Genomic DNA, 25,793 nt, shown 5'->3' on the forward strand with positions numbered 1-25,793 from the left:
CCTGGGTGTCTAGCCTGGGAAGAATTTGCTAGTGGCCCAGGCAAGCTCACAAGTCCTAAATTCTCGGAGCCCAGGGGCCAGGACAGCCAATAGCTGTCCAGGATCGGAGCGGGGAGACCGACGCGGAGAGCTCATTGGTTTGAGTTTCCTGAAGCGAGACCAATTCGAACGAGCACAGAGGAAGCCAGCAGCCAATGGGCTGCGCCTCCAGGGACGGGAGGCGCAGAGACGAGGAAATGCTGTCACCGCCGTTAGCACGCACGTGGAGGTTTGTTAAAGGTATAGGGACCGCTGCAGCCGAGGCAGGGGGCAGGGCGAAGTCCCGGGAGCTGGGGAGGAGTGGTCTGCAGGAAGTGGCAGGGCTCCTGAAGAAGAGCATAGAGCAGGAAGCAACCTCCTGGCAGCGGAGGTTGGTAGACGGTGGAAGGAAACATGGCATTGGGGCCCGGACTCGGAAGCAAGGTGATGAAGACGCAGAGAAAGAGGGGTTAGGCTGGCTGAAGATTGTGTCTTGAGAGCAGCAGGACGGGTGGAAACGGCTTGTGGACCACACACCACAGGTGCTGAGGGCCCTGAGGATGGGTGGGACCCTGGGGGCTGGGAAGATGCCCTGAGGTCATGGGGGGAGACTCTTCGGTGAGAAGGGAGGCAGCTGAATAGAAAGAAGAGGGGAAATTGGGACCAAGTACCCCAGACCAGAATGGCCTTCGCTCATGACTTGGAGTCCACTCCTACCTCGTTTTCCCAAGGGGTGGGCTGGGCTCAGAGCATCCTATCCCTGGGCAGTGGAGTTTTACTAGCCACTGCTCTAACGGATGGAAGGTTGTCCCTCTCCCAGGCCTCTTGCATCATGGTTATTACCCCCTTTTCACATTTTTTTTTCCTTCCTAAGTAGGGGGGAGGCATTGTTCTTAGTCAATGCCAGCAATAGCCAGCCGAGGATACAGGGGGACGGGTCCCCGCAAAATGATGTCAGGCTGTGGATGTAGGGCTGAGAAGCAGATGTGGTAGAGATGACTATAGCCCTGGTGTCTGCCAGCCTCTGGAACGGGGGCCACAAGAGCAGTCAGGCACCTAGGACTGTGCCAGGTAGGGGAACTTCTTGGCCTGTCTAGCGTCTGCAGTGGGGACCTGTCATCGTGTGGTCATAGCTTGAGCCAATGGAGTCTGCTACACAGATCAAGACGAAGCTTGCTGGGCATTAGTGGTGCATGCCTAAAGGTCATCTCAGCACTTGTTAAGGCCAGCTTTAGCTACGTAGCAGGTGTGAGGCTAGCCTGGACTCCCATAAAACCCTGTCTCCAAAAAAAAAAAAAAAAAAAAGACGAACCTTAACCGTATGGGTCTATGGGTTGTTCGCCGGCTGGAAGGTTCGGTGCCAATCTTGTTTTCTCCCATGAACGTGATGGAGACAGTTTTCCGGCCCTTGCAGGTGTCCCACGTAGTCATTCATGTTCTTTATCAGCTTCCACTCCGGGCTACTGTTACATTGGAGCTGGGGTCTCATAGGTACCAAGACTTCAAAGACAAGAGCACCAGCTGGATATGGTGCCACACACCTGTGACTCCAGCACTTGGGAGACTGAGGTGAAAGGATCCTGAGATCCAATTCCGCTACATAGTGACCCCTGCCTTTAAAAAAAGAAGAAAAAAAAAAAAAGGAAAGGGAAAAGTACCTTGAGATCTTGAGATGTGCATTTTTGCATCCTATCTGTTCGATAAACGTTTGCTGAAGACTGCCTTTGGACCGGGCATTGAGCCAGCAGGTCTTACAATACTGAAGTGAAGGCAATAACATGGTTGCTGTTCACAGCGGCAGATCTACGAGCCAGAGAGAATCTTGGGTGGTTAACCTGTTTCGGTTAGGCAAAGGAAAACAGAACCACAGGGGACAGTCGGTCCAGAAAGGCCTCATCAAGGGAGCCGACAGTAGATTTGTCTTAAGGAGTATTTGCCACATTGGCAGTGGAACAGTTCAGGAAGAGGGGAGGTGGCCGGCAACAGCAGATGCACCTGGGACCTTGGAGCCATGCGGAGAGTGAGAAACCGGAGAGATGAGCTGGCAGAGACTTGGGCTCCTGGCTGAAGACCTACTGTGAAGGTAGTGAAGGCCACCTTTTAGATCCATTGGTTCTAATTTTTTATCTTACAACATTGTGAAACCAAGAGCCTAATTTTGGGGTGGGTATTTTTGTTTGTTTGAGACCACTTTGAGAGGGGCAGGTGTGATGGAATGTGCCTGGGAGCCAGCTACCTGGGAGGCTGAGGCAGGAGGATCATGAGTTTGAGGCCAGCCTGAGGGGCTTAGCAAGAATTTGTCTCAAAAGAAAGATTTCCAGCCGGGCGGTGGTGGCACACACCTTTAATCCCAGCATTCTGGGAGGCCGAGGCAAGAAGATCTCTGTGAGTTCAAGACCAGCCTGGGCTACAGAGTAAGTTCCGGGACAGCCAGAGCTACACAGAGAAATCCTGTCTCAAAAAACCAAGGGGGAAAAAGAGAGAATAAAGGAAAGAAAGTCTTCATTTAGGGTTAGGGATGCAGCTCAGTGGCAGAGCACTGGTCTCTCATGCACCAGGCTCCGGATTCCATTGCCGGCTCCATAAAAACAAATGCACACCAGAGGAGATGGGGAAAAATCGCCGGGTTTGATGGCCTCTCCCTTCCTTGGCCATCATCTAAGAAGTTTACTGTTGATTCCTTTTCTATGTTTTCCCTTTGTCTTGAAGTTACCAAACAGGCCTGTGTTGTGCTTTTCTCCTAAAAATCTATGAGGTGCTAGGTCAATGGGAGAAAATAAAACTGCCTTCTTTTTTCCTGTGGCTCCTATCTGTCCAAGCTCTCTGCCATATTTCTGCAGGGTGGGGGGAGGTGTGTTCAGTCCCTAGGCAACCTGTGTACAGCTAGATGCCTCTGGTGATAGTTAAAGGGAGATCTGGAACTAGAGGTAAGGTTTGGGAAAGGAGGAAGTTAAGCTTAATTGGCACATCCGCCAGGCCTTCTCAAACTGGTAGCCCGGATGCTTAAGTCTGTTCTTAGAGAGTACAGAGGTATCTCTGATAAGGTACTTTCCTCCATCTGGGGATGGACCCGGCCAGATGCTGCCAATGATGATAATTACGGGGAGGCTTGAACTGGGGTTCTGGCTGAGCATAGCTGTCAGCACAGAAGGTTATCTAAATATTCCTAGAAGTGGTTAGGTAAGGAGTTAGCGGTCTATAAAGTTAGTGAGGCTGTAAGAAAGGAGGGTCCAAGCTAAATTGTGTAAAGCTATTACTGAACGTCCACCTGACCTAGGCGGTGTCCCCTTGTGGAATTTACCTTAAATCAGGAGACTTGCATGTGGACTGTTATTACTGCTAGTCCTTGAAAGTGGCTAAGGAAGAAACCTTTCCTGAGGCTGTTCTCCAAATACCTGGAATGTGTATATCCAGAGTGATCAGTCCACACTGTTAGCCCTTCTTAGGGAAAAGTCAATTGGGAAAACTATGAAGGCACACATGATTTTCATAACAGAAGACAGCTGATATATAACAAGCCAAGTAACACCAAAAACTCCTTGGGATTTGGCTTCCTCTGGAGGAATTCCCTGATCCCTCCAGGTAGTGACTTTGCCATAACCAGCTGAGTTCTTATGATATATTCCTGTGGCCCTCAGAAGAGGCTCACAATGAAAGAGGTTTCCTGAGCTTCTGGAGGGACTGCATTGACCTCTGTGAGAACTGTTAAGACTTCGGAGACTTCTAGAGATGGATTAGATGCGTCTTATATTATAGAGGTAGGATGCTGTAAGTGACGTGTTTGATCACCGTTGGTAAGGGTGGTAGTCAACCTTTGCTAACTTGGCTAGGTCAAGAATCATGTTCCCAGAGAGGCGGAGCTGACGAAGACTCATCCTGGGCTGGGGTCCTCGACTGACTAAAAGTGGGGAAGGGAAACCAGCTGAGCACTGAGGTTCATCTCGTTCTGCTTCCTAAATATAGATTCAGCATGACCAGCGTCCCACACACCCAACCACCCTGGCCTCCCGACCACACTCTATTCCCTCAAATCCTGAGCCAAAATTAATCCTCCCTTAAGCTCAGGTAATTTTCACAGTGACAAGAATAGTAGCTAATACACAAAGGCCCTAAGAAGATAACTGTAAAGTAGATGGGACAGTCGGAAGGAAGGTTTGCTAATTAAAAAAAAAAAAAAAAAATAGGTGCTGGAGAGCAGTGGCTGCTCCTTGCATAGAACCAGGGTGTAGGTTCCCAGCACCTACCTGGTGGCTCTCACCGTCCGGAACTCCAGTTCCAGGGGAGCCAACGCCCTCTTCCGGTTTTTTTGTTTGTTTGTTTGTTTGTTTTTTGGTTTTTCAAGACAGGGTTTCTCTGCGTAGTTTTGTGCGCCTTTCCTGGAGCTCACTTGGTAGCCCAGGCTGGCCTCGAACTCACAGCGATCCGCCTGGCTCTGCCTCCCAAGTGCTGGAATTAAAGGCGTGTGCCACCACCGCCGCCGCCGGGCCCTCTTCGGGCTTTTGTGGGCACTGCATACATGTGCTACAGATATATGTATGCAGACAAAACACTTATGCACATAAAATAAAAATAAATAAATGTTTTAAAAAAGAAGCTCAACAGTGGTATCATAGGCCCTTTTTGTCTCTGTAGTTTTGGTGCCTCCTGGATCTTGTTCTGTAGACCAGGCTGGCCTTGAACTCACAGCGATCCGCCTGGCTCTGCCTCCGAGTGCTGGCATTAAAGGCATGCACCACAGAGGTAGCAGAAGGATCTCTATGAGTTCAAGGCCAGCCTGGGCTACAGAGCTAGTTCCAGGAGAGCTAGGGCTGTTACACAGAGAAACCCTGTCTTGAAAAATAAAAATAAATAAAAAAGGAGAAGAAAAAAAAGCAAAACAAAATCCCCTGTGTGTGGTGGCTCATGCCTGGAATCCCCACACTCAGGAGGCTGAGGTTGGAGGGTCTTGAGTTCAGGACCCCCTTGAGTGCTGTCTAAGATGGTCTCAGAAAGCCCAAAAGAAACAAAAACAAAGTGGAACATTGCTTGGGCTTGCCCTCAGGAAGTAGGTCTTTCCTGCTGCTTCTCCAGGAGGTAATCCTGGTGTCTGGGCTACTAAAGAGCTGCAGTGTTGACTGTGAGGGGCAGAGGCAGGACTCCAGGGAGAGCTTTGGTAAGATGACCTGAGAAAGGAACCCGGCAAAGGAACAGCCATTGGTTGTAGGGGCCCCCTTAAACCTCTGGGTGTGGCTTGAACCTAGTCATCAAGAGCCCCTTTAAGCTGGGCGGCGGCGGCGGCGGCGGCGGCGCACGCACGCTTTTAATCCCAGCACTCAGGAGGCAGAGGCAGGCAGATCTCTGTGAGTTTGAGGTCAGCCTAGGCTACAGAGTGAGTTCCAGGACAGGCTCCAAAGCGACACAGAGAAACCCTGTCTTGAAAAACAAATGAGAGAGAGAGAGAGAGAGAGAGAGAGAGAGAGAGAGAGAGAGAGAGAGAGAGGGAGGGAGGGAGGGAGGGAGGGAGGGAGGGAGGGAGGAAGGAAGGAAGTAAGGAAGAAAGAAAGAAAGGAAGAAAGGAAGAAAGAAAAGAAGAGCCCCTTCAAGTATGGAGGTCTCTTGCTCAGGGAAGAGTAGGTACAACAGATGCAGCTCTCAGATGCAGGGCCCATTTGCAACTGAACTTTTGGTGTGTGTGTGTGTGTGTGTGTGTGTGTGTGTGTGTGTGTGTGTGTGTACACTCATGTGCTTGCACAAGCGCAAACATACACAGGCCAGGGGTCACCTTTGGATGGTTTTACTTAGGAGATCTCCACCTTGATTTTTTGAGACAGGTTCTCTCTCTTGGATCTGCCTATCTCTGCCCCCCAGGACTGGGGTAACAAACATACCACCAGGACTGGCCTTTTTAATGATTTATTTTTAATTTATGTGCTTTAATGTCTTGCTTTGTATGTCTGTATGAGGGTGTCGGGTCCTCTGGAACTGGAGTTACAGACAGTTGTAAGCTGCTATGTGGGTGCTGGGAATTGAACCTGGGTCCTTTGGAAGAGCAGCCAGTGCTCTTAACCACTGAGCCATTTCTTCAGCCCTCCCAGGCTGGTTTTTATGTGGGATCGAACTCAGGTCCTTATGCTTACACAGCAAACACTTTACCCACTCATCCATCTTCCCAGGTAGGAGTCTTTCTATTCCTTGATTTCATCAATGCTAGGTAGAACATATTCTCCACCTTGTAAAACTCAGGCATCCAGGGGCTGGAGAGGTGGCCCAGGGGTTTGGAGCACTTGCTGCTCTTCCAGAGGACATGGATTCAGTTCCCAGGCTCCCAACTTGTCAGTACCTCAAGCTCCAGGGGATCCGATGCCTCTGGCCTCTAAGTGCACATGCCCTCATGTACACATGACCATATGCAGACACACACATACCTACACATAATTTAAAATAATAAATCTTGAACCAACAAAACATCCCAGGCATCCCGCAAGAGGCATGGGTAGAATGTCACAGCCTGTATATCTGCATGTCTCCCCAAGAAAGGAACTCCCATATGCCTGCCTGCTCCTTCTAGCTGGGGCTTGGCACCATTTTGTTCACAAAGGGGGCCACGGCGTCAGCTCAGCATAAAGTACAGGCCTTGGAGTCGGCCCCCAGGTAAGCCTTGTGCCTGCGGCAGTGTGTGGTAGAAAGAGGTCAGTTGGTTAATGCTCCCCTTTGCACTACCCAGGATTCAGAACACAGCAATTCAGAACCCAGGATTCCTTCCCCAGCCGCCAGGGCTACACTGAGATGCAGGCCGATGGGCTAATGAGGCTTCTGTACCAGGGTTGATCCAGCTATTGGTCTAATAATGCCCAAAAGGCTTGAGAATAGGCAGCAAGGGTCACTCTTTGCCGACAGAGAAGCGATTAAGGGCAGAGAGCCCGCTGGGCAGCGGTGGCACACGCCTTTAATCCCAGCACTCGGGAACTTAATCCCAGCACAAAGAGAAACGCTGTCTGGGGTGTGGGTGGGGGAGCAGAGAGCCCAGATCCACCTGAGACCCGTGGCTTTTTATTTTTCAGGTATGTGGAGTTGACTGGCTCTGGGAAAAAGCTGTTGGCTAGTGGAGGCGACAAAGGGAGACTTCTGGGCACTTCGCAGAGCTGCAGTCCTAGCTGGTCGGAGGGTAAGTACAAAGTATCCAGTTTTCTACTGAGGCAGACTGGCCTCTTCCTCCAGCCTGGCTGCTACCCTTCAGGCCCCCGAGGCTTATACACTAACTCCAGTTTTAAATCTGAATAAATCCCAACCCCTGACTTCTCTGTAGTTCTGTCAAGATGAAAAAGTCCCCAACACAATTTCAGATCTGCAGCCCCACTGAAACCCAGAGACACGGCCAACCAGCTGTTCTCTCTGAGGGGCTGGGTGAGGGGACAGAAGAGAAACAGAACCCAAGGCTAGCCAGGGTGCTCTTGCAGGAAAAGCTGGGCCTCTAGCTGCTGACCCGGAAGAACCTGCTTGGTCCTCCACTGTGGGCAGAACTCTCGCTCCATGGGAACGATGTTTTGTGCAAACCCAATCTTGTAAGACAAGGTTCTTTTTCTGTTTTGTTTTGTGAGATGGTTTCTCCGTGTAGCTTTGCGCCTTTCCTGGATCTCGCTCTGCAGCCGAGGCTGGCCTCGAACTCATAGAGATCCACCTGGCTCTGCCTCCCAAGTGCTGGGATTAAAGGTGTGTGCCACTGCTGCCAAGGTTCTTAACTCCTCTGCTAGCTTCTTAGGCACTGGGAGGCAAAGGCCTTCCTCCAGGGCTGGGGCATAGAGTAGTTGGTCTGCCAGCTCAGGAGGTCCTTCCTAGTTGTCTCTGTGACTGAGGCAAGACTGGGCAATGGAAGGAAAACACAGAGACATCTGCGTTGGTCTCCGGACTCCGGAGGTCCCCAGAGGTGCTCTGAGCACGCCTCTCCTTTGGGCCAGGAGGGTAAGTTGAGAGCACGTGGCTCCTTCCTCAGGAGTCCCCTCTGTGAGACCTCTGAAGTAATAAAGGGACAGAAGGAGCCCAACTGCCAAGAGCAGACTTTGCCTCGGGCAACTAAATTTATTAGCAAGAAAAATTTTTGTCAGCCCAGCACTGACCAACAAAATACATCGTTAATAAAGGATAACAAATCTGTCACTTAATTAATAAAACATCCTCAAGCAGTTACAACGAAAAATAAAGTTGGATTTTTGTTTAATTTAAAAGCCTCAAAAATAACAAGCAATATGTTTTTTAAAACATGTCGTAGACACAATTGTCTATTATACAATATACACTGTACACAATAGAGCGGGGGCGGGTAGGGTGATGAGATGAGAGGACGTGGAGGGGTCAGAATGGAAGGTGTTCTCATGGGAGTCCAGATCAGAGCTGAAATGTTGTGTCATTTAGAAAAGAAGTGTTAGTGAGAAAAAAACTCCTATGCTCAGCATTGCCCCCCAAAACCCTGAACTGAACGCAGGCGAGGGGGAGGCGGCTAGTCAAGAAAGGAAGAAGGGAGCAATTAAATAAAATGTCTTTAAAGCACACACATACACAGTGTTCATTATCTGAAGTCTGAGTATAAGGCAACGTTCTCCAGAGAGAAGGAGTGGGAGGGCCAGTCCGCCGGCATCTGGCCTGTCGAGTAGGAAGTTGGAATGTCTGCAGGAGAGCCGGGGCAGGGCTGGGCAGTGGAGTGGAGGCAGCCTCCCCAGCCTCCGCAGAGGGGGGTGCCCGTGGGAGGCTGGGTACAGGGTCCCGGGTCCCGGGGTGTCCCTAGCGCCTAGGGGAGGAGGTAATTGAGGGGGACAAGGAGGCACAGGATTGGGGGGCATGGCACAATGGGACTCCGGCAGTGTCGGGGCAGGGGATGGGTTGGGACGGGGGCTCACTTTGCTCCTCGACGGAGTGAAATGCATGTTTTTCCTTTGGAAATAAGGGTCCCCACGCGTCCTGGTTTAGAACGTCTCATTGGGCATGGCCAGTGTGCATAGCCTGGGCGGGCCAGGAGCTCATGCTGAGAAGGGAAAGGCCTTTGGAAGGAGAAGAGCCCCTCCCTGTGGGGACACAGCCACAGACCAGGAGTGGGGTGAGGGCCGCCCAGGGCAGCTGTGGGCACCGTCCACCATCGACCCAGGCCAGTCAGATGGGGGATTCCATCTTCAGGGCCTCCTGCCTCAGTTGGCCTTACAAGTTCTTCGTGACAAGGTGGGTCTTGTAATGCTTGGTGAGGTGGTCACTCCTCATGAAGCGCTTCTGACACTGGGCACACTCAAAGCGCTTGTCGCCTGGGAAGAGGAAAGAACTGTTAGCAAAGAGCCTACGTACAGACACCGCCACAGTCCCACAAGGAGAAGCACACGCGAGAGCCCCTGGAAAAGCCACGTGCATATCCCGCTCACAAGGCACGGCTGTCTACTGACCCCACCTCTCTGCCCCAGCCGTCCCTTCTAACCTACCCGGCTCCAGTCGGGTCCTTGTCCCTTGTCCTGGAGCCTCTGTGCACCTGGTTCATTCTGGGCTGTGGGCCTTGGACTTCAAACTTTGATCAACACCCCCTCCTCACAGGAGGACACCCTGGACCACGCTGTCAGGGTATCTGCACTCCTGCCTCTGACGAGGTATGATCTAGCCGGAAGCTGTAACTTGGGGTCACATATCCCCTACCTCCTCAGGGCATCATTCTTCACTACAGCAGTATCGGCACTGTACCCTGTGGACACTGGGCATGCCCAGGACAACTTTAGGACCCTTTCCTATAGTTTGGCCTGTATTCCTTAGTACATTAAAGCACAGACCTGTGATAGCGACCCTGATACCAAGGCTGCTTTCAGGGCAGCCTGCAGGAATGTTGGAACAAGCCTGTGATCCCAGCAGTTAGGAGACAAGAGGGGTGCCATGAGTTTAACGTAAACCTAGGCTACACAACAAAATCCTGTCTTTAAGGAAAAAAAAGAGCTAGATGTGGTGATTCACACCTATAATCCCAACACTTGGAAGGCTGAGGCAAGACCGCTGTAAGTTCAAGGGCAGCCTGGATCACCAAGCAGAATCTTGTCATCATCCCCGCCCCACAACCAAAAAAACAAAGAGGGTTGGCAAGCCAGGTGCTTTAGTCCACGAAGATTCCCACCTGTACTTCAAGCACAGAAGGCCGAGCCCTAAGACAAACTGGTACATCTCCAGAACCCATCTCCAAAACAAAACAAAACAAACAAAAAAGTGGGTTTGGGTTGGAACCCAGCTTGTCTACCAGGAGTCGCTCCTCCAAGCCTCTCCGAGGCTGACTGGGACTAACTGAAGTTATCTGAAACTGTAAAACACAGTACCTGGCAAACCTCCCCAGTGCTCGCTGGGTGTTTCTGGTTTATTTTTACTTGTGACACAATCTCTCGGGTTACCCAGGCTGGCTCTCATCCTCCTGCCTCCACCTCTCTACTGATAGGACGACAGTTGGCCAGCTCAGTGCTTGGTAACCAGCTCTGCAGAAGTGACAAGAGGTTGTCACTGCTGTGTAGTGCAGCACCTGCCGCTGGACGGGCAACAACTCGTGGGGTGACCTGCATGGCTGCAGAGCTCCTGCACCAGCAGTGATGGCGCTCAAGGCCAGCTGAAGGGCGTGGGGGAACTGACCTGTGTGGGTTCGAGCATGTCGCTGGAGCTCATCGCTCCGCGTGAACCTCTTTCCACAGAAGAACCAGTTGCAGACAAAGGGTCGCTCGCCGGTGTGTAGGCGGACATGGGCCCGAAGCAAGGACGTCTTCCGGAAGGTCTTGCCGCAGTCGGGGATGTGGCACACGTGCTTCTTCTTGCCCTGCTCCCCAGACCTGCGGGGGTTGGGTTCAGAGTAGGGAAAGGAAATGGGAAGAAGGGAGAGAATGGACAGAGGCCGTGGAGGTCGGTCAGAGCTCAGGAGAGGTGGAAGGCAGGAGTTGGCAGCTGCCACTGTCCCGGAGCAGCCGTGGAGCAGGGCATCTGCCAGGCTGCGGGTCTGCCCTGCCGTGCCTTACCTCTTCTCCCCGTCCTTGCAGTTGGGACACGTGCAGGCCATGCGCCGCCTCTTCTCCCCGGGCTGGGCCTCTCCTGCGAGGGCCTGCTCCATCTGCAGCTGGATCTGCGTGGGGCTCAGCCCACTAATGGTCAGGTTGTTTCCAGAAACGTTCTGCACTGTCAGCTGCTGCTGGCCTGTGAAGAAGAGAAGGACGTGGTTCAGGAAAGAAAGCCCAGGCCAGACCTCCTCTCCCTCCGGCACAGGTTAAGGATGAGTCATGGCAGCTGATACTCGGAGAGGAGTGAGAGCCAGAGGTCTCTCTGAGATACTGGCAGGAAACTCTCCCAAGAACTTTTATTCATGGGAAATCACTCTAGGCTACCTTGTCCTCCCTCTTGGTGTCCCCTAAAATTGGACAAACCAAATGCATAAAAATGCATTAGGGAGGAAGAGAGCCATGAACTCTCACTACCTTGAAAGCTGCCTTATTCCCAGGTGCAGGATGAAAACTGCTTCTGCAAGGAGCTTCAGCTCTCCCTCTCCCCTATTTTTTTAAAGATTTATTTCCATATTTTATATAGAGAGGTGTTTTGTATGCATGTATATCTATATACCAGAAGAGGGCACCAGATGCTATGGGACTAGTTATAGACTATTATGAGCCACCATGTGGATGCTAGGAATTGAACCCAGGCTCTGGAAGAGCAGCCAGTACTCTGAACCACAGAGCCATGTCTCCTGTCCCTCTCCCTCTAATTTTCAAGACTCATTCACAGCATGCACCATCACTGAACTCATGTGCAGTACAAACTGGTCCTGCTGTCCAGGACACCCTTCTCTGCGGCTCAACCTCAACACCAGCCTTTCTCTTTAACAAGTCTTCCTTAGCTGGGCAGTGGTGGCACAAGCCTTTGAACCTAGCACTTAAGAGGCAGAGGCTGATGGATCTTGGAGTTCAAGGCCAGCCTGGTCTACAGAGTGAGTTCCAGGATAGCCAGAGCTACACAGAGAAACCCCATCTCGAAATGTACAGCCCACACACACCAAAAAAAAGGGAATCATTCCTTCACTTCCTTTACATGGTATGGCACAGTCACCTGACCTGGACAGGTGACCATCCAAATTAATCTGAGTTTATATATTACTTAAACACAATCTATTTTCTCCCATCATTATTCAACATCTGAAGTTACCGTATGTGGACATGTGAATTATTATCTCACAATACCACTGTAAGGATCAGGTGTGAAGATATACATGTGCGTGCCCTGAGGCTGGAGCGGACCAGGCAAACACTGGGCATCACCTTGGATGGACAGCATCCACCTCATCATGGCTGCTACTGGGAATCCCAGGGGCCTGGCTCAGGATTCCCACAAGCTGAATACAAAGTCCTGCTGCCGACACCCTGGCTGCAGGACTTTCCCTCACCGCCGGTGTTGGTGATGGTGACAGGCACACCCTGGACTTGGACTCCATTGATGTTGATGGTCTGCATGGCCTGAGCAGCTGCTGCCAGCTGTGCGGCGTTCAGGCTGATGATGCTCCCGGCAGGTGCAATCTTTGGCAGGGGTCGCTCTTTTCGGAGAATTGCAGCTGAATGCTTTTTGCTGGTACCACTCAGATGGGGAGCTCGGGGTGCAGGGCTGTTACAGGTGGAGGTTGAGGTGGTTGCAGCTGTTGCTGGGGGGCTGTCCTGGACGAGGACTGTCTGTACCTCACCAGAAGGTGTACGAATATAAACCTGAGGGGCCAGAGAGAAGAGTGCCCTGAGAGACATGGCACCACCAGCACCTTCACACAGCCCTCCTTGTCCAAGGGGACACCTCCGTCCGTCCGTCCGTCCGTCCGTCCGTCCGTCATCCTGTCTTCCAACCAGCCCAAACAGGAACTCAGACACTACTGACAGTGTTTAACAGGACACTAACCTGGTATAGCTGGTTACTGACCTATGACCAAACCTTTGCTTTGCTTAGCATGGAAAGAGATAACTGTTAAGTTTCAAAACTGGGAAATTAGAAAAAGCACACCACCAGTATGGGCTACAGAGTGACACCCAGGCCAGCCTAACCTGTATAGCAAAATCATCTTTGAAAAAGGAGGGTGGGGTGGCTCAGTGGCTAGGAGCATCGGCTGCTCTTCCAGAGGACCCAGGTTTCCCCTCATCCACATGGCAGCTCACAATCATCTGTAACTCCAGTTCTAGAGGATCTGAGGCCCCCTTCTGACCTCCTTGGGCACCAGACATACACACAGTCAAAACACTCATATACATAAAAAATAAAATAATCTAAAAATTTTTTAAGAGAAACAGGATATTCATCTTATCCCAAAATGTTGTCTCTTTTCAAAATACTGATGAAATACAAAGAGAAAGAAAAGTAATTTTATCTCGTGTGTGTGTGTGTGTGTGTGTGTGTGTGTGTGTGTGTGTGTACGGGTACACGTGTGCTAAAGCACACTTGTGGAAGTCACAGGACAGCTTGGGTATGAGTCCTTGCCTTCCACCTCTGGGAGGTGGGGCCTCTTGGTCACGGCTGCATATGCCAGGCTGGCTGGCTCACAGAGCTTCTGGTAGTTCTCCTGTCTCCTCCCATCTCTCTCTCTCCTGTGAGCACTGCCATGGCAGATGCAAGCTACTGCATCCAGCTTTGTGTGGCTTCTAGGGACACACACTCTGGTCCCCAGAGTGCATAGCCTGTGCTTCACCCACTCAGTGGTGGGAGATGTCTCCAGCCACACACACACAAAAGTAACTATTAAAGTTCGGGAATCTGTCAGGTATTGACACTGTAACCATCCCCAGCAACGGGACAAACAGAAAGCTGGCACTGCCTTAGAACAGAGCACACATCTACTTTGTGACACTTGAGCAAAAGCGTGACAGCCTGCACCCACCCACGGGGGAAGAAACAGCACACAAACACAAACCGGAGGATGTTCCACAGAGTAACCAGCCTGCAGCCTTGGAGTGCAGCAGGGTCACGACAGTCAAGTTAAAAAGCAAGCGAGCTGGGGATGTAGTTCCAGAGCAGAGCCTAGGACCCACCAGTCCTGGGTTTCATTCCTGGCCCCACGGAGCTGAGTGTGAGGAGGTGTTTCAGATGAAAAGAGCTGCGACAACTAGGGGGAAGGTGGCCAAGTCCTTAAGAATTGCCAACCAGAACACGCAGTGAAACCTAATGGAGCCCCCAATTACAACAGCATTTCACTGCTGACTTCACAAGAGAGATCGCTGTAGTGTGTACAGAAAATGTGCTCGTGTGGGAGAATTAAAGCACTTGGAAGTGAGAAGAGGATCATGGTGACAATTTATGACAAAGTTTCTTTGTAAAAAAAAAAATTCAGCTGTGACGTGTGTGTGTGTGTGTGTGTTGTTGTTGTTTTCTCTGTGTAGCCTTGGCTGTCCTGGAACTCATTCTGTAGACCAGGCTGGCCTCAAACAGAGACCCACCTGCCTCTGCCTCTTGAGTGCTGGGATTAAAGGTGTGCACCACCACATCTGGATCAGCTGTGATTTTAATTGGGGTTATTTTTAATTCCTGGATCACTGAAGACTTTTTGATAACACATAAACCTGCCATCCCTTAATAAATACACAAATGTCATGTCTCAGTCCCGGTTTTCTAGTATGTATCCCTTTTTAAAATCTTAGCGTTTTGTATTTGGTTCTTTCTTTTGGGAAGTAAACAGGTTGACTGAGTGACTAAAGAGAACCTGCCCACCTTCTGTTATTCTCTTCTCTAGTTTCTGATACAGAGTCAGGTGAGAGGACTCTCTTCTCCCTTGGATGGCACCAAGTGGATGCTAAGCACTGTTTGATTTTTATTATTATCATTGTATTGTGTGGGTGTTTTGCCTACATGCATGTCTGTTTATCATGTGTATGCCTGGTGCAGATGGAGGTCGTTGGATCCTCTGGGAGTGGAGTTACAGGTGGTTGTAAGCCAGCACATGGGTGCTGGGACTCGAACCTGAGTCCTCGGGGGAAAAAAGCAGCCAGTCTCTCAACCACTAACCTATCTCTCCAGCCCATGCTGAGCACTGCTAAAGTCTGCTAAAATCATTGAGGCTGGTGGACTCCTCTGTAATCCTAGCACCCAGGAGGTGAAGGCAGGAAGGTCAGAAGTTCAAGACTACTATCAGCTGCATGCAAACTCAAAAGCCAGCCTGCTACATAAAACTGTTTCAAAACAAATTCTGCTAAATTCTTAATTGGTGTTATGGTTTTAAGTCCTTGTTTGTTTTTTGGTGTTTTGAGACAGAATGTCACACTGTAGTCCAGGCTGGACTTGAACTCATGTCGCTCCCCTGCCTCAGCCTCCTGAATGCTGAGATTACATGTGTGAACCACTGTACTGAACTAAATTGTTTAACTTTTTTTGAGCACTCCTTCTCATCATTATTTCCCTGTACATAAGCAGTGACGCCGGGGAACGGGGCACTCGGATGCCCCATGGCTGCTGGAGTCTCCTCACTGTCTAGGCTGCCTCCAGCAACATTAGGCTCCAAGAGAGGGTATCTGAGTCATCTGCTCCTGTCTGCTTTTAGAGCGGTGCAACACAAGAAAGGAGCAGAAGAGACTGGAAAGTGGTGGGCAGGGCGGCTGCAAAAGTACACAGTGGCCGGCGCTTGGCAGCGAAGGAAAAGAGCTGAACAGCCGCAAAGGGGGAAGTGGAAGCCCAGAGTTGACAGCAGCACAAACAGCAGCTGGGAAGCCCCTTCCCAGGGTGGCCGGAACAGAGGCCGGGCAGTGTGGTCGGAGGGCAGCCAGGGAGGAGAGGCCTCCTGTGAAGTGAAACACGTCTTCTCCCTTACGTGGAATCTAGACTGGAGGGCAAGCGCTGGCACTCACGCCCACTCACACACTCACACAGGTGAACGGAGCAGAAGGGAACCATTCCCAGGGTTGGGGGGAAGAAAAGGATAAGCACGGGTGGAGAGAAGCAAGTACGGTGGCTCACAGGCTCACACTGTAATCCCAGCACTGAAGCTGAAGCAGGAGGATTATAAGTTTGATGAGGTAGAGGCCAACCTGAGATATCTAGAGAGACCCTGCCTCAAAAAAGGAAGAAGCCTAGCTGCTCCTGCCTGTTATTTTTCTTGTCATTAACAGTAGACAGCAGCTTTTCCTCATGAACTTTCCTACTTTATACCAAATTCTATGGTTCTGACTTGAATTCTCATTCTTACTGTTCTAATCTTACAATGGAAATTATTCCGATCTACCCCCTAGTTATACCCAGAGCTACCCCATAATGAAAGAATAAAACAGCCTAGATATCCCTGTTCCATCTGATTTCTACAGATCACAACTACTTGGCCTAAGACCCGAAGAGACCCCAGGGCAGAAGCCATTTCCTGCCTACCCCAAATGATGGTGACTCCAACTTCCCCTCACATCTGGCGATGATCTGCCTCAGTCTCAAAAGCAAGCCAAAGGGTGAGCAGAGGAGAGGGAGGCCGGGCAGAGGGCCTGCGGTACCTACCTGGGTTGGTGCTGATTCAGTTGTCTGGATCTGAAAGTTCTGGGAGGGCTTCTGGGGAACGGTGGGGAGGGTGGCAGAGGCAGCCTGCACCACTCGAAGCGCCTGCTGGGGGATCTGCACCACCTGCTGTTGCTCAGCCTTGGGGGGCACCACTTGGACTTGCTGGACCACAGCTGGCTGGCCCCCACCAGGGCTCTGGACAATCAGCAGGTTGTTTCCTGCCTGGATGATGTTGTCTGCTGTGGTCTCAATCAGCACCGTCTCCACTTGCTCGGCCACAGCCACTGATGGCTGTGAGACAGGAAGGCTCTTCTTCCTGGCCTTTTTGTTAGTCTTAGACAATGGAGTGGGGGGGCTCTCGGTGAGGAGCTGAGCGGGGGTCCCAGCATCACTGGTGTTCACCAGGTTGTTGACCGGCAGGGTGAGCGTCATGTTGCCGCCGCCACCTGTCAGCTTCACCACGTTGGCCCCGCTCTGCGCGGTGGTGGTAGTCGTACTTGATTTCTGGACAGGAGCTGGCTTGATGGGGACAGGCTTGTGGCCGGAGGGTGAGGGGGCGATGATGGCTTGGTTGGTGCCTGGGATGATCTGGATCTGGTTGGTGAGATTGGGCTGCACCTGGATGGTCTGGGAACTGTTTCCCTGGATCTGAGGGACCCCTTGGTACTGTATACTTGCACTTGACCGGCTCCCTTTGTTGATCACGGTGGGGTTCTGGATAGCAAACACCAACTGCCCTCCAGGATAGGAGGCACCCAGCTGGGAGCCCTGAATCTGAAGAATATTTCCTTTAGATGACAAAAGGCCAAAGCTATTCTTGCTGGGGCTGAGCGGGAGAGGGGCTGGCTTGATGGGGACCAGTTTCCGTGGGGTGGGCTGGGGGGGCGCAGGAGGTGCCACTGCAGCCTCCACAGCTGGGGGGCCAATTTTGCTACATGTCGCAGCCAGCAGGGCCAAGGGGGACGGCTGGGAGTCCTGCAAAGATGAGCAGAGGACAGGAGTGAGATGGGGAGACTGGCTAGACCCTTCATAGAGATCTTCTTCCCACCCCGCAGGCCACCACCAGCACCTCCGCCCGCCCACCCACCCACTACCCACCCCCGCAGTGGTTCCTGCTCCAGGGAGTGAAGGAAAAAGACAGGGAAGGCCTCTCAGGAGATGCCCCAGAGGCAGCCCTGGACACAGCTGTCTCCCCACTGGCCTGGCTGGGCTAGTGTTAGCAGGGACAGTGACAGAGCCCAGCTCTCGGATGGAGTTCTGTGGACTTAGCACAGAGCAGGCAGAGGAGGGGGATGGGGAGGGGAGGGGACCCAGGGGGCCGCTCTCTCAAGGGCAGCAGGCTTGTTTCTGTCCTGGTGTGTTATGTACATGCATGCACATCTATGTGTGTGAAGGGGTGTGTAGGTACTCGTGAGTCTGTGGATGTGGAGGTCAGGGATTACTCAGATTCTTAGTCCTCTCCACCTTGTTCTTTATTATTTGGGTGTTGAGTGCTTTACCTACATGTACGTCAGTGTATCTACCACTCAAGTGCCTGATGCTCTCAGAGGCCAGGAAGGGTGTCAGATCCCCTTGGACTGGAGTATGGAGAGTTATGAGCTGCCGTATGGGTTCTAGAAATTAATCTGGGTCCTCTGGAAGAGCAGCCAGTGCTCTTTACCACCGAGCATCTCTCTAGCCCCTTCACCTTAACTTTTTTTAATTTTTAAATGATTCATTTATTTTATTTTACATACATTGGTGTTTTGCCTGCATGTACATCTATGTGAGGATGTCGAATCCTCTGGAACTGGAGTTACAGACAGTCGTGAGCTACCATGTGGTCGCTGGGAATTGAACCCAGGTCTTCTGGAAGAGCATCCAGTGCTCTTAACTGCTGAGTCATCTCTCCAGCTTACCTTATTTTTTGCGACAGGGTCTCTCACTGAATCTGCTGAGCAAGAGTAGTTGGCCAGTGACCCCAGTGGACCCTTCTGTCCCTGCCTCTGCAGAGCTGGGACTACAGGCATGTACCGCCATGCCCTGCTCTACATGGGTGCCTGGAACATGCCTGTGCGACAGGGACTTTCCTGACAGCCCTGGCCTCGGGCTCTTAGCCAGGCGGCTGTCTTAGTTCAGAGAATGAGGACAAGGGGACCGTCCCGGTGTTTGCAGTGACAGTGCAGGCTCCTGAGTGAGGTGGACAAGCCACTTCAGCCAGCAGCGCGGCTCTGGCCCCTGGCCCCTGCGCACTTGCCTGGGTAGTAGCGGCAGCAGGCTGCAGGTAGTCGCTGGGACTGACGGCAGCAGTGGCAGCCATGCTCATCTGTGGATCTGCTGGGAGGAAGATGGAGCAGTACGTAAGACCCCTGAAGAGGACCCCAGGCCCCTTGCCCCGGCTTTTCTTTTGGCCTCTCTTGCTGTTTCTCTGAGAAGTTTAACAGCTCGAGCATCACAGCCCGTGCCTGTCAGGGGCGACGTCTCCTCTGCTCACAATCTATTTGGGCCAGGCCTGCCTTCACCACATTGTCCCCACAGCTGGGACACTCCAGGACAGAAAGAAGACTGGGAGACTCCAGGACAGAAAGAAGGCAGTCTGTCTCAAGACTAGCTGTGGTGAGTCTGGAGCACCCCCTGGTGGACACCGATGGCTCTGACTCTCTCCATTAGGGGCAAAGGAGCCTCTAGCCAAGTCCTGCACTCTCTGAAGCTACCAGCTCAATCCAGCTGAAGCAAACCCGTCAGGGAGGGAGGCAAGGCTTGGCCAGCAGCACCCTGGCCCCTTTTGTCTTTGTGTGGTCCAAGCATACCTGTCCTTTTCTAAAAGCTGTATGCTCGGACCACACAAAGACACAAGGGGCCCGGGAATCAGTAGATGGCACCTGGTAGTTCCTTTAAGTGAATTTACACAGGACAACTGATATGACCCCTAGTCATAAACTAGGCAGAGCTAAGAACTACATATAAGAATGAACACTGAGTAAAGCCTATTTTTGTGTATACATAGTTATATCTCGATTGTACCGTATTTTCTCATTTTCCCACAATGATTAGAGAGTTGGCCTCCATAGCCACAGGTTCTATATCCACAGATTCAACCAGCCATGCACCGAAAAATGCTGACTCTACATAACACGCAGATGATTTAAAGTATATAGACGGTGTGTAGCTTATATGCAAATTGTACACTTTATATAAAACTCTTGAACATCTATGGGATTGGTATCTCCAGGGGCTCCTGGAACCAATCCCCTGTAGGTGTTAAGGGACTATTGTATCCTCTTGTAATTTTTAAATTTTATTTTTACTTTATTTGAGACAGGGGTCTTACACCGTATCTCAGATTGGCCTGGAACTCATTCCTCAGCCTCTCCCAGGCCGGGATTACAGGTGTGTGCCACCAGGCCCAGCCACTTCCTTTCAATAAAGGAGGAACTAATAAAGGAAATGTTTATCTTGCACTTAAGTTTGATTTAAAAGGTAAACAAGATTGGAGGCTGGTGAGATGGCTCAGTGGTTAGGAGCACTGGCTATTCTTCCAGAAGACCCAGGGTTCCCAGCACCCACATTGTGGCTCATAATCCTCTGTAACTCCAGTTCCAAGGAATATGATGACCTCTTCTGGCCTCCATGGGCATCGTACACACTCATGTTGTGTAAAATGTACGTGCAGGGAAAACCCTCACATACATACAATTTTAAGTAAATAAAGGTAAACAAAAGCCTGCGTGTGGTGGTGCACACCTTTAATCTTAGCACATGGGAGGCAGAGGCAGGTGGATTTCTATGAAGCCAACCTGGTCTGTCTACACAGTGAGTTCCAGGCCAGCCAAGGGCTACACACTAAGACTATTTCCAAAAAGAAAAGAAAACGGAAGTCCCAAGAGTGTAGGGCGAGAGACTGCCTGCCATCATACAGTTCCCCAGTCACTAAGGCAAGGCACGCTGGGCCGAGTCCGGCATGTACCCAGACATTCGGAAAGGAAGTTCCAGGGAACAGACAGGGAAGACTGCTTAGAAGACTCGAGGGACAAAGGCTCAGTCCCTGAGCCCTCGTCAGGAATCTAGTGAGGACAGAGGGCAGGGAGAGAACACAACCATTCCTGCTTTTTCAGTCCTCTGAGGGAACAGGCTTCTCAGATGGGAAAAGATAAAGGGTAAAGGAGAACCACACTGGCTGGTCGGAAGCCAACACAAGGCCCCAAGTCCATGAGCTGGCTGCCAATGCTGCCAACTGTGAAGGACAGAGGACGGCTCTGGGCAAAGTGGACATGAGATCCTAGGCCACTGCAGACACAGATGTCTGCAGTCATTGCAGCTGCTGAGGAACGACCACACATAAAAGCATGCAGTTGCAAAACCCAGTCCTGCGATCACAGCTCAGTGCGCTAAAGGTTCCAGATGGAGACCCACCGCTAACATCGAAATGCTCCTAACAGTTTCGTGAGCAAGGAGGGAAATGAAGGCAGCAGGGCGCTAATACAGTTTGGGGGCTAAGGGTTGGGGAGGTATGAGCCAAGCTATCTCCAACGCAGGCTGGGGCTCAGGACCAGGGACTGAAGGCTTCTCAGGCCTTTTTACTGTCATGTTTTCCTCAAGGTATTTGCCCTTTTATTTTTTTAATTTATTTACTCACATTATGATTCATAACAATAGCAAAGTTACAGTTATGAAGCAGCAACAAAATAATCTGATGGTTGGGGGTCAGCACAGCATGAGCAGCTGTATTAAAGGGTCGCAGCATGAGGAAGGGTGAGAACCACTGAGTTAGAGGTTAAACAGAGCCTACTACTGATGTAAGCTGTAGGCTGCTCGGGCTCCCGGCTGCACTATCTCAGTTCGGTTTCATTCTCCTCCCCAGCAGGCTCCTGAAATACTTCTTTAGTCTAAGACCACCGTAAGTGCTCTCCTATGGTCACCGAGAGCTTTATGTGGCCCCTGGGCTGCGACCTGGTCCATCAAAACAGAACCATTTCTCTGCAGAACTACAGACTTCTACTCTGGAAAGAGAAAGAGAAGGGAAGAGAGCAGCACTTCCAGCTGGTGTGTGGAAAGGAAAGTGGTGAAGGAGAAGAGGGCACACCCGGAACCGTAGTTCTCTGCGCAGCCTCATTTAATGTGGAAGCTCGTGTTTAAAATGTGTAATGCTTAACTCTCCCTCCATGCTACTCAAAGCACTGCTAAGCGGGAGACGAAGGCACAGAGGGACTCGTGGAGGTAATTCTGTAACTGCTTCACACCACTTCCACTATGGACACACTTTTCTTTTTGTGCTAGGGGTTGGGCCCAGGGCCTCACATACGTGGGGCAATGCTCTACCCCTGAGCTATCTCCAGCACATCCACCATTTTTTTTTTTTTTTTTTTTTTTTTTTTTTTTGGTTTTTCGAGACAGGGTTTCTCTGTGTAGCTTTGCGCCTTTCCTGGAGCTCACTTGGTAGCCCAGGCTGGCCTCGAACTCACAGAGATCCGCCTGGCTCTGCCTCCCGAGTGCTGGGGCACATCCACCATTTTAACAGTACCACTGGCCGCTAACAGCAGCTTATATTTGGTCATTGAAGCGTACATTTATTTAGCAATATGGGCAATAGGGAGCGCTGCATATCCCTTCTTTTTCACATTGATTTATCTTGTGTGTGTTTGCTCACATGCAGACATGCATAGTGACACGTGAAAGCTCGAGAACAAGTTGGGAATCAGTTCTTTCTATCATGTAGGTTCCAGGGACTGAACTTTGGTTATGAGGCCAAATCCTCGTGGATGGCAGCAATCCCCTTATATCCATACATTACACACCCTTACTGAATATTCTGAAAGTAAAAAGTGCGTATCTCTCAGGGATATCATTTGGATTTTGTCATTAATTCATTTCAGCTAAAACTTCCCTAAGTCTCTAGGCTGACGTCAGCAGAGATCGATGATGCAAGCATAGACCAGTACACCTCAGCCCTAAGGAAAAGTCCTGAGGGGCTGGACAAAGCAGCAGGAGGAAGGAGTATCCGGTGACAGAGGGACCAGAACAGAACCCCAAGACTGACAGAAAAGAACCTCGCTTCCAGACTCTCACCATCACCTTCCCCCTCCTCGGCTAAACTTGGTCCCCTCCACGTCTCCGTCCAGTCCATTCTCGGCGGGCTGCTTCTACCCAGGTCACCAGAGACCCCTTGGCTTCTAAAGCAACAAACCTCTCGATGGTTGCCTCCCCTTGTAAACTCCCGTGGGCTCCTCTTCCTTTGCCACCACTTAAATGCAGGCATTCTTCAACAAGGGTCCCTCCTCCTCACCCAGGATCCCTTCCTTGGGGGTCAGTGTCCACTTACAGGGCTTCAGACAGTGTCGCAGAGGTTGACACTCCCAGGTATGGGCCAGCTCCGCCCCCTATGGGCCTTCATCAGGCCAGCCAGACACTCCCAACCTGAGCGTCCCCTCCAGGCTTGTTCCTTCTTTCTCCTCCCCAGCCTCCACAGGCCTGCCTGCCTGTAAGAAGCAGGAGCTTATCTCCGCCGCCCTTCCCTTGCTCAGGGCTTTTCTGTCATTTCAAGCAAATGCTTTGACAGCCATCTTGTAACACGTATAGCCTGTCCATGGGGTCCTTTTCCGGACTGAGATGAAGTCAAGTCCTTTGCTAGGCGATCGTGAGCCTAAGGTATGGGGGCAAGGCCCTGCTCTTCAGTAAGCAGGGTCTGCACCCAGCTGCTGCTCCCAGACCCGGTCCCGTACAGGGGCAACTGCAGTTCCTGGGGAGAGGGGAAGAGCACAGGAATCTTTGGAATGTAGCTTCTTTCTGGCAGGTCCACTCACAGCAGAGCCCTGCACATCCACCTCCTGCTGGGGAGCTAGGTCCTGGGGACTCCTCTCCTCCAGAGAAGTCTCCTCCTCACTAGTCCCATGGCCCTGGTCCTGGCTTCAATCACCCTCCCTCAGCCTGAACTCCCACCCACAACCTTCAGGGCAGCTTCCAGCCTCTGGCCCTCTCTCCCCCTTTACCTAGTCAGAACACTTCTGGAAGACTACCTCTGTGAACAGAATCCTACGCAGCCACTCCCCTGGCTACACCCTCCCAGTTTCCGAAAGCTCTTTGGATAAGTTTAGAGGAACCAAGCACTGAGCCTCCTCCCTGTCCCTCCCTCCTCCCTGTCCCTCCCTCCTCTCTTGCATTCTTTCTCTTCCTGGGAGCCTGAGGCCTGGGCTCCCCCTTTGGCGTTTTTAACCTCTAGAGACTGTTTCTCACTTACTCTAGAAGCAGATGACCTTGCTGGGTGCCCGAGTACACTCCCCGTGGCACCCTTGGCAATGCTGGCCTCACCACAGGGTAGGGAATGTAGCTCTATCCCGGGGCAGGGGGTGTCTGTCTTCCTCTGGCAGACTGGCTTGGGACAGCATGATCTAACAGGAAGGACCCTAGAGCCCTGGTTATCAGGCTGTCCCAGGCTAGAAGAGGCTCAAAGTCCACACCCAGACCCTAGGCTGTTGGTTTTTGGTTTGTTTTTTTAAACCTTCACAGCTATGGCTTCCTTGGCCTTCTACTATGGCACTCCCAGCAGGAATCTCACTCTGTGCAAACAGTCCTTCTGGTGGCTATTCTGGTCAGTCTGACTGGGCCAGAAGCCAGTAAAGCAGTTTCCAAGGCCAGGCTTCCCCGTTGCCTAGCCTGGAAGAATTCAGAGCTGGAAAGGGAAAAGCGAACCACGGCTGGTTTTCTAGAACAAAACTGGACCTCCGGGGAAAGCGGCGAGTCAGCCTGTTAAAGGTGGGGGGAGCAAGCTTGGCTGTGACAGGTCCAAACTGCCAGGACCACTCAACACCCAGCAGCCACACCACAGGACAAGGCCGCTCATGCCTGGCCCTGCAGAGCAGCTCTGGGGAGAGGATGCTAATGCCACAGGCCAAAGGGAAGAACAGAGATCTTCTCCACCCTCACTCCGACCCCAACTGAGCATGACCCTGAGATGGTCACTCGACAGTTATCAATAAGTTACACTTCCTTTCTGAGCTGCGATTCCTCACCTCTTCTCTCAAACAAAACTCCTCAGTCACCGTGTGCAGACAGCTCCTTACTTCTGTGGTTCAACTTAACACGTTTTTTTCACATTTCAATCATACTTTATTGTTATATACACGTGTGCACATTTGTGTATGGCTACACACCTGCCATGACTAACATGTGGAGGTTCTCTCCTGCCATCATGTGGGTCCTGGGGATTGAACTCGGGTTGTCAGACTAACCCTGACATGACAGGCACTGGGCAAACACCTCCAAGCACTGAGCTAACCTGTAGGCCTCCAACTGAACTTTCCAACGTGATATAGTACATGAAAGCATACTCATAATTATGTTTTCTACTTTTAGTATAGTACTCAATAAGTTACATGGTAGTCAACATTTCATTAAAAAAAATAACTTTGTGCCAGGAGGTGGTGGTAAAGCGACACAGAGAAAACCTGTCTCAAAAAAAACAAAAAAAACAAAAAAATTTGTGGTAAATGATTTTGTCCAACTCTCAGCAAACCTAAGAGGTCTTTCTTTTTTGAGACAGGTTGTACTCATGTAGTCCAGGTTCAAATTCACTATGGCGCCAAGGATGACCTTGAACTCATGATCCTCCTGTCTCCACCTCTAGAGTGCTGTTAATACGGATGTGCCTGACTATGCCCTAGTCCCCCCACCCCCACACCTTTGTTTTCCAGACAGGGTTTCTCTGTGTAGCCCTAGCTGTCCCGGAACTCACTCTGTAGGCCAGGCTGCCTAGAACTCAGAGATCCGCCCGCCTCTGCTTTCCCAGTGCTGGGATTAAAGGCCTGGGCCACAGCTGGAGGAGTTCCTGCAGATTTCTGCAGATGTTTTGATTCCGGGAGTGTTAGCACCTAACTTTGACTACCTGCCTTTTGTGATTGCTACCTCCTGTCTCCAGAACCTTCTGTTTGAAGTCTTATCTGAGAGTTTCCTAGGGGTTCAAAGCCCACGCAGAACTTGGTTGTGGAGGACTGGATATCTTTTAACTGAGAATTTGCATTTGGCACTGTCCCTTTGGGGGGCTTAGAGGTTTTGGTATAGGAACTGACTTGTTAAAGGTGTGAACTGTATAATAATAAAAGGTCTTTGCTAAGCTACAGTGAGTTAGTCCATGAGAGATTTATCTCCCTGCAACTGGAAAGTCTAAAATTTTCATCCTTAGAGTGCCTCTGTGCCTTCTTTCCATGGAACCAACGAACCCCACCAGACATACAACAAGCCATCACGCCGGGTTTGCAAACCCAGGGCTCCGTTCATGCTAGGCCAGCATTCTTCCAATGGAACTATACCCCACTCTGATATTTGGAAGGCTGGGTCTATTAAAT

At 51.1% G+C, this 25,793-nt stretch overlaps 2 protein-coding genes across 16 annotated transcripts in view; one reads left to right on the top strand and one right to left on the bottom strand.

Annotated features, from left to right (window-relative positions):
• Window positions 1–132: 132 nt before the first annotated feature.
• On the top strand, window positions 133–24,374 carry LOC121831447 (uncharacterized). 10 transcript variants are annotated; one of them, XM_076543236.1, is made up of 7 exons: window positions 133–268; window positions 7,059–7,162; window positions 15,539–15,864; window positions 16,296–16,430; window positions 18,392–19,071; window positions 21,439–21,672; window positions 22,329–24,374. In XM_076543236.1, the coding sequence occupies exons 1-3, from the start codon at window positions 195–197 to the stop codon at window positions 15,784–15,786; spliced, it is 426 nt and encodes a 141-aa protein (XP_076399351.1). In that variant the 5' UTR covers window positions 133–194; the 3' UTR covers window positions 15,787–15,864; window positions 16,296–16,430; window positions 18,392–19,071; window positions 21,439–21,672; window positions 22,329–24,374. The 10 variants fall into 10 exon arrangements, 1 of the variants encoding a protein (XP_076399351.1); XR_013041892.1 differs by lacking the exons at window positions 133–268; window positions 15,539–15,864 and adding an exon at window positions 286–560; XR_013041893.1 differs by lacking the exons at window positions 15,539–15,864; window positions 18,392–19,071.
• Sp2 (Sp2 transcription factor) overlaps window positions 8,192–25,793 on the bottom strand; it is a 29,240-nt gene continuing 11,638 nt past the window's right edge. For 2 of the 6 annotated variants that reach the window (XM_076543234.1, XM_006971883.4), the window contains 6 exons: window positions 18,713–18,789; window positions 16,477–17,451; window positions 12,419–12,731; window positions 11,007–11,181; window positions 10,630–10,823; window positions 8,192–9,284 (listed from right to left, as the gene is read on the bottom strand). In XM_076543234.1, the coding sequence (XP_076399349.1) occupies window positions 9,184–9,284; window positions 10,630–10,823; window positions 11,007–11,181; window positions 12,419–12,731; window positions 16,477–17,451; window positions 18,713–18,781 (1,827 nt within the window). In that variant the 5' untranslated portion in view covers window positions 18,782–18,789 and the 3' untranslated portion in view covers window positions 8,192–9,183. Of the gene's footprint in view, window positions 9,285–10,629; window positions 10,824–11,006; window positions 11,182–12,418; window positions 12,732–16,476; window positions 17,452–18,712; window positions 18,793–22,639; window positions 22,772–25,793 lie in introns of those variants that run through there. The other 4 variants (XM_042282710.2, XM_076543235.1, XM_076543232.1 and 1 more) reach the window with 3 other exon arrangements.

Source organism: Peromyscus maniculatus, chromosome 8 (genome assembly GCF_049852395.1).
Source record: "Peromyscus maniculatus bairdii isolate BWxNUB_F1_BW_parent chromosome 8, HU_Pman_BW_mat_3.1, whole genome shotgun sequence".
Taxonomy (NCBI): Eukaryota; Metazoa; Chordata; class Mammalia; order Rodentia; family Cricetidae; genus Peromyscus; species Peromyscus maniculatus.

Bases quoted from the DNA above. Each gene is read 5' to 3' on its own strand.
- LOC121831447 (XM_076543236.1), top strand. From the start codon at position 195: ATGGGCTGCGCCTCCAGGGACGGGAGGCGCAGAGACGAGGAAATGCTG. The intron at 269-7,058 runs GTTTGTTAAAGG...TTTATTTTTCAG, and splicing joins CCGTTAGCACGCACGTGGAG to GTATGTGGAGTTGACTGGCT. The intron at 7,163-15,538 runs GTAAGTACAAAG...GTCTGCTTTTAG, and splicing joins CAGTCCTAGCTGGTCGGAGG to AGCGGTGCAACACAAGAAAG.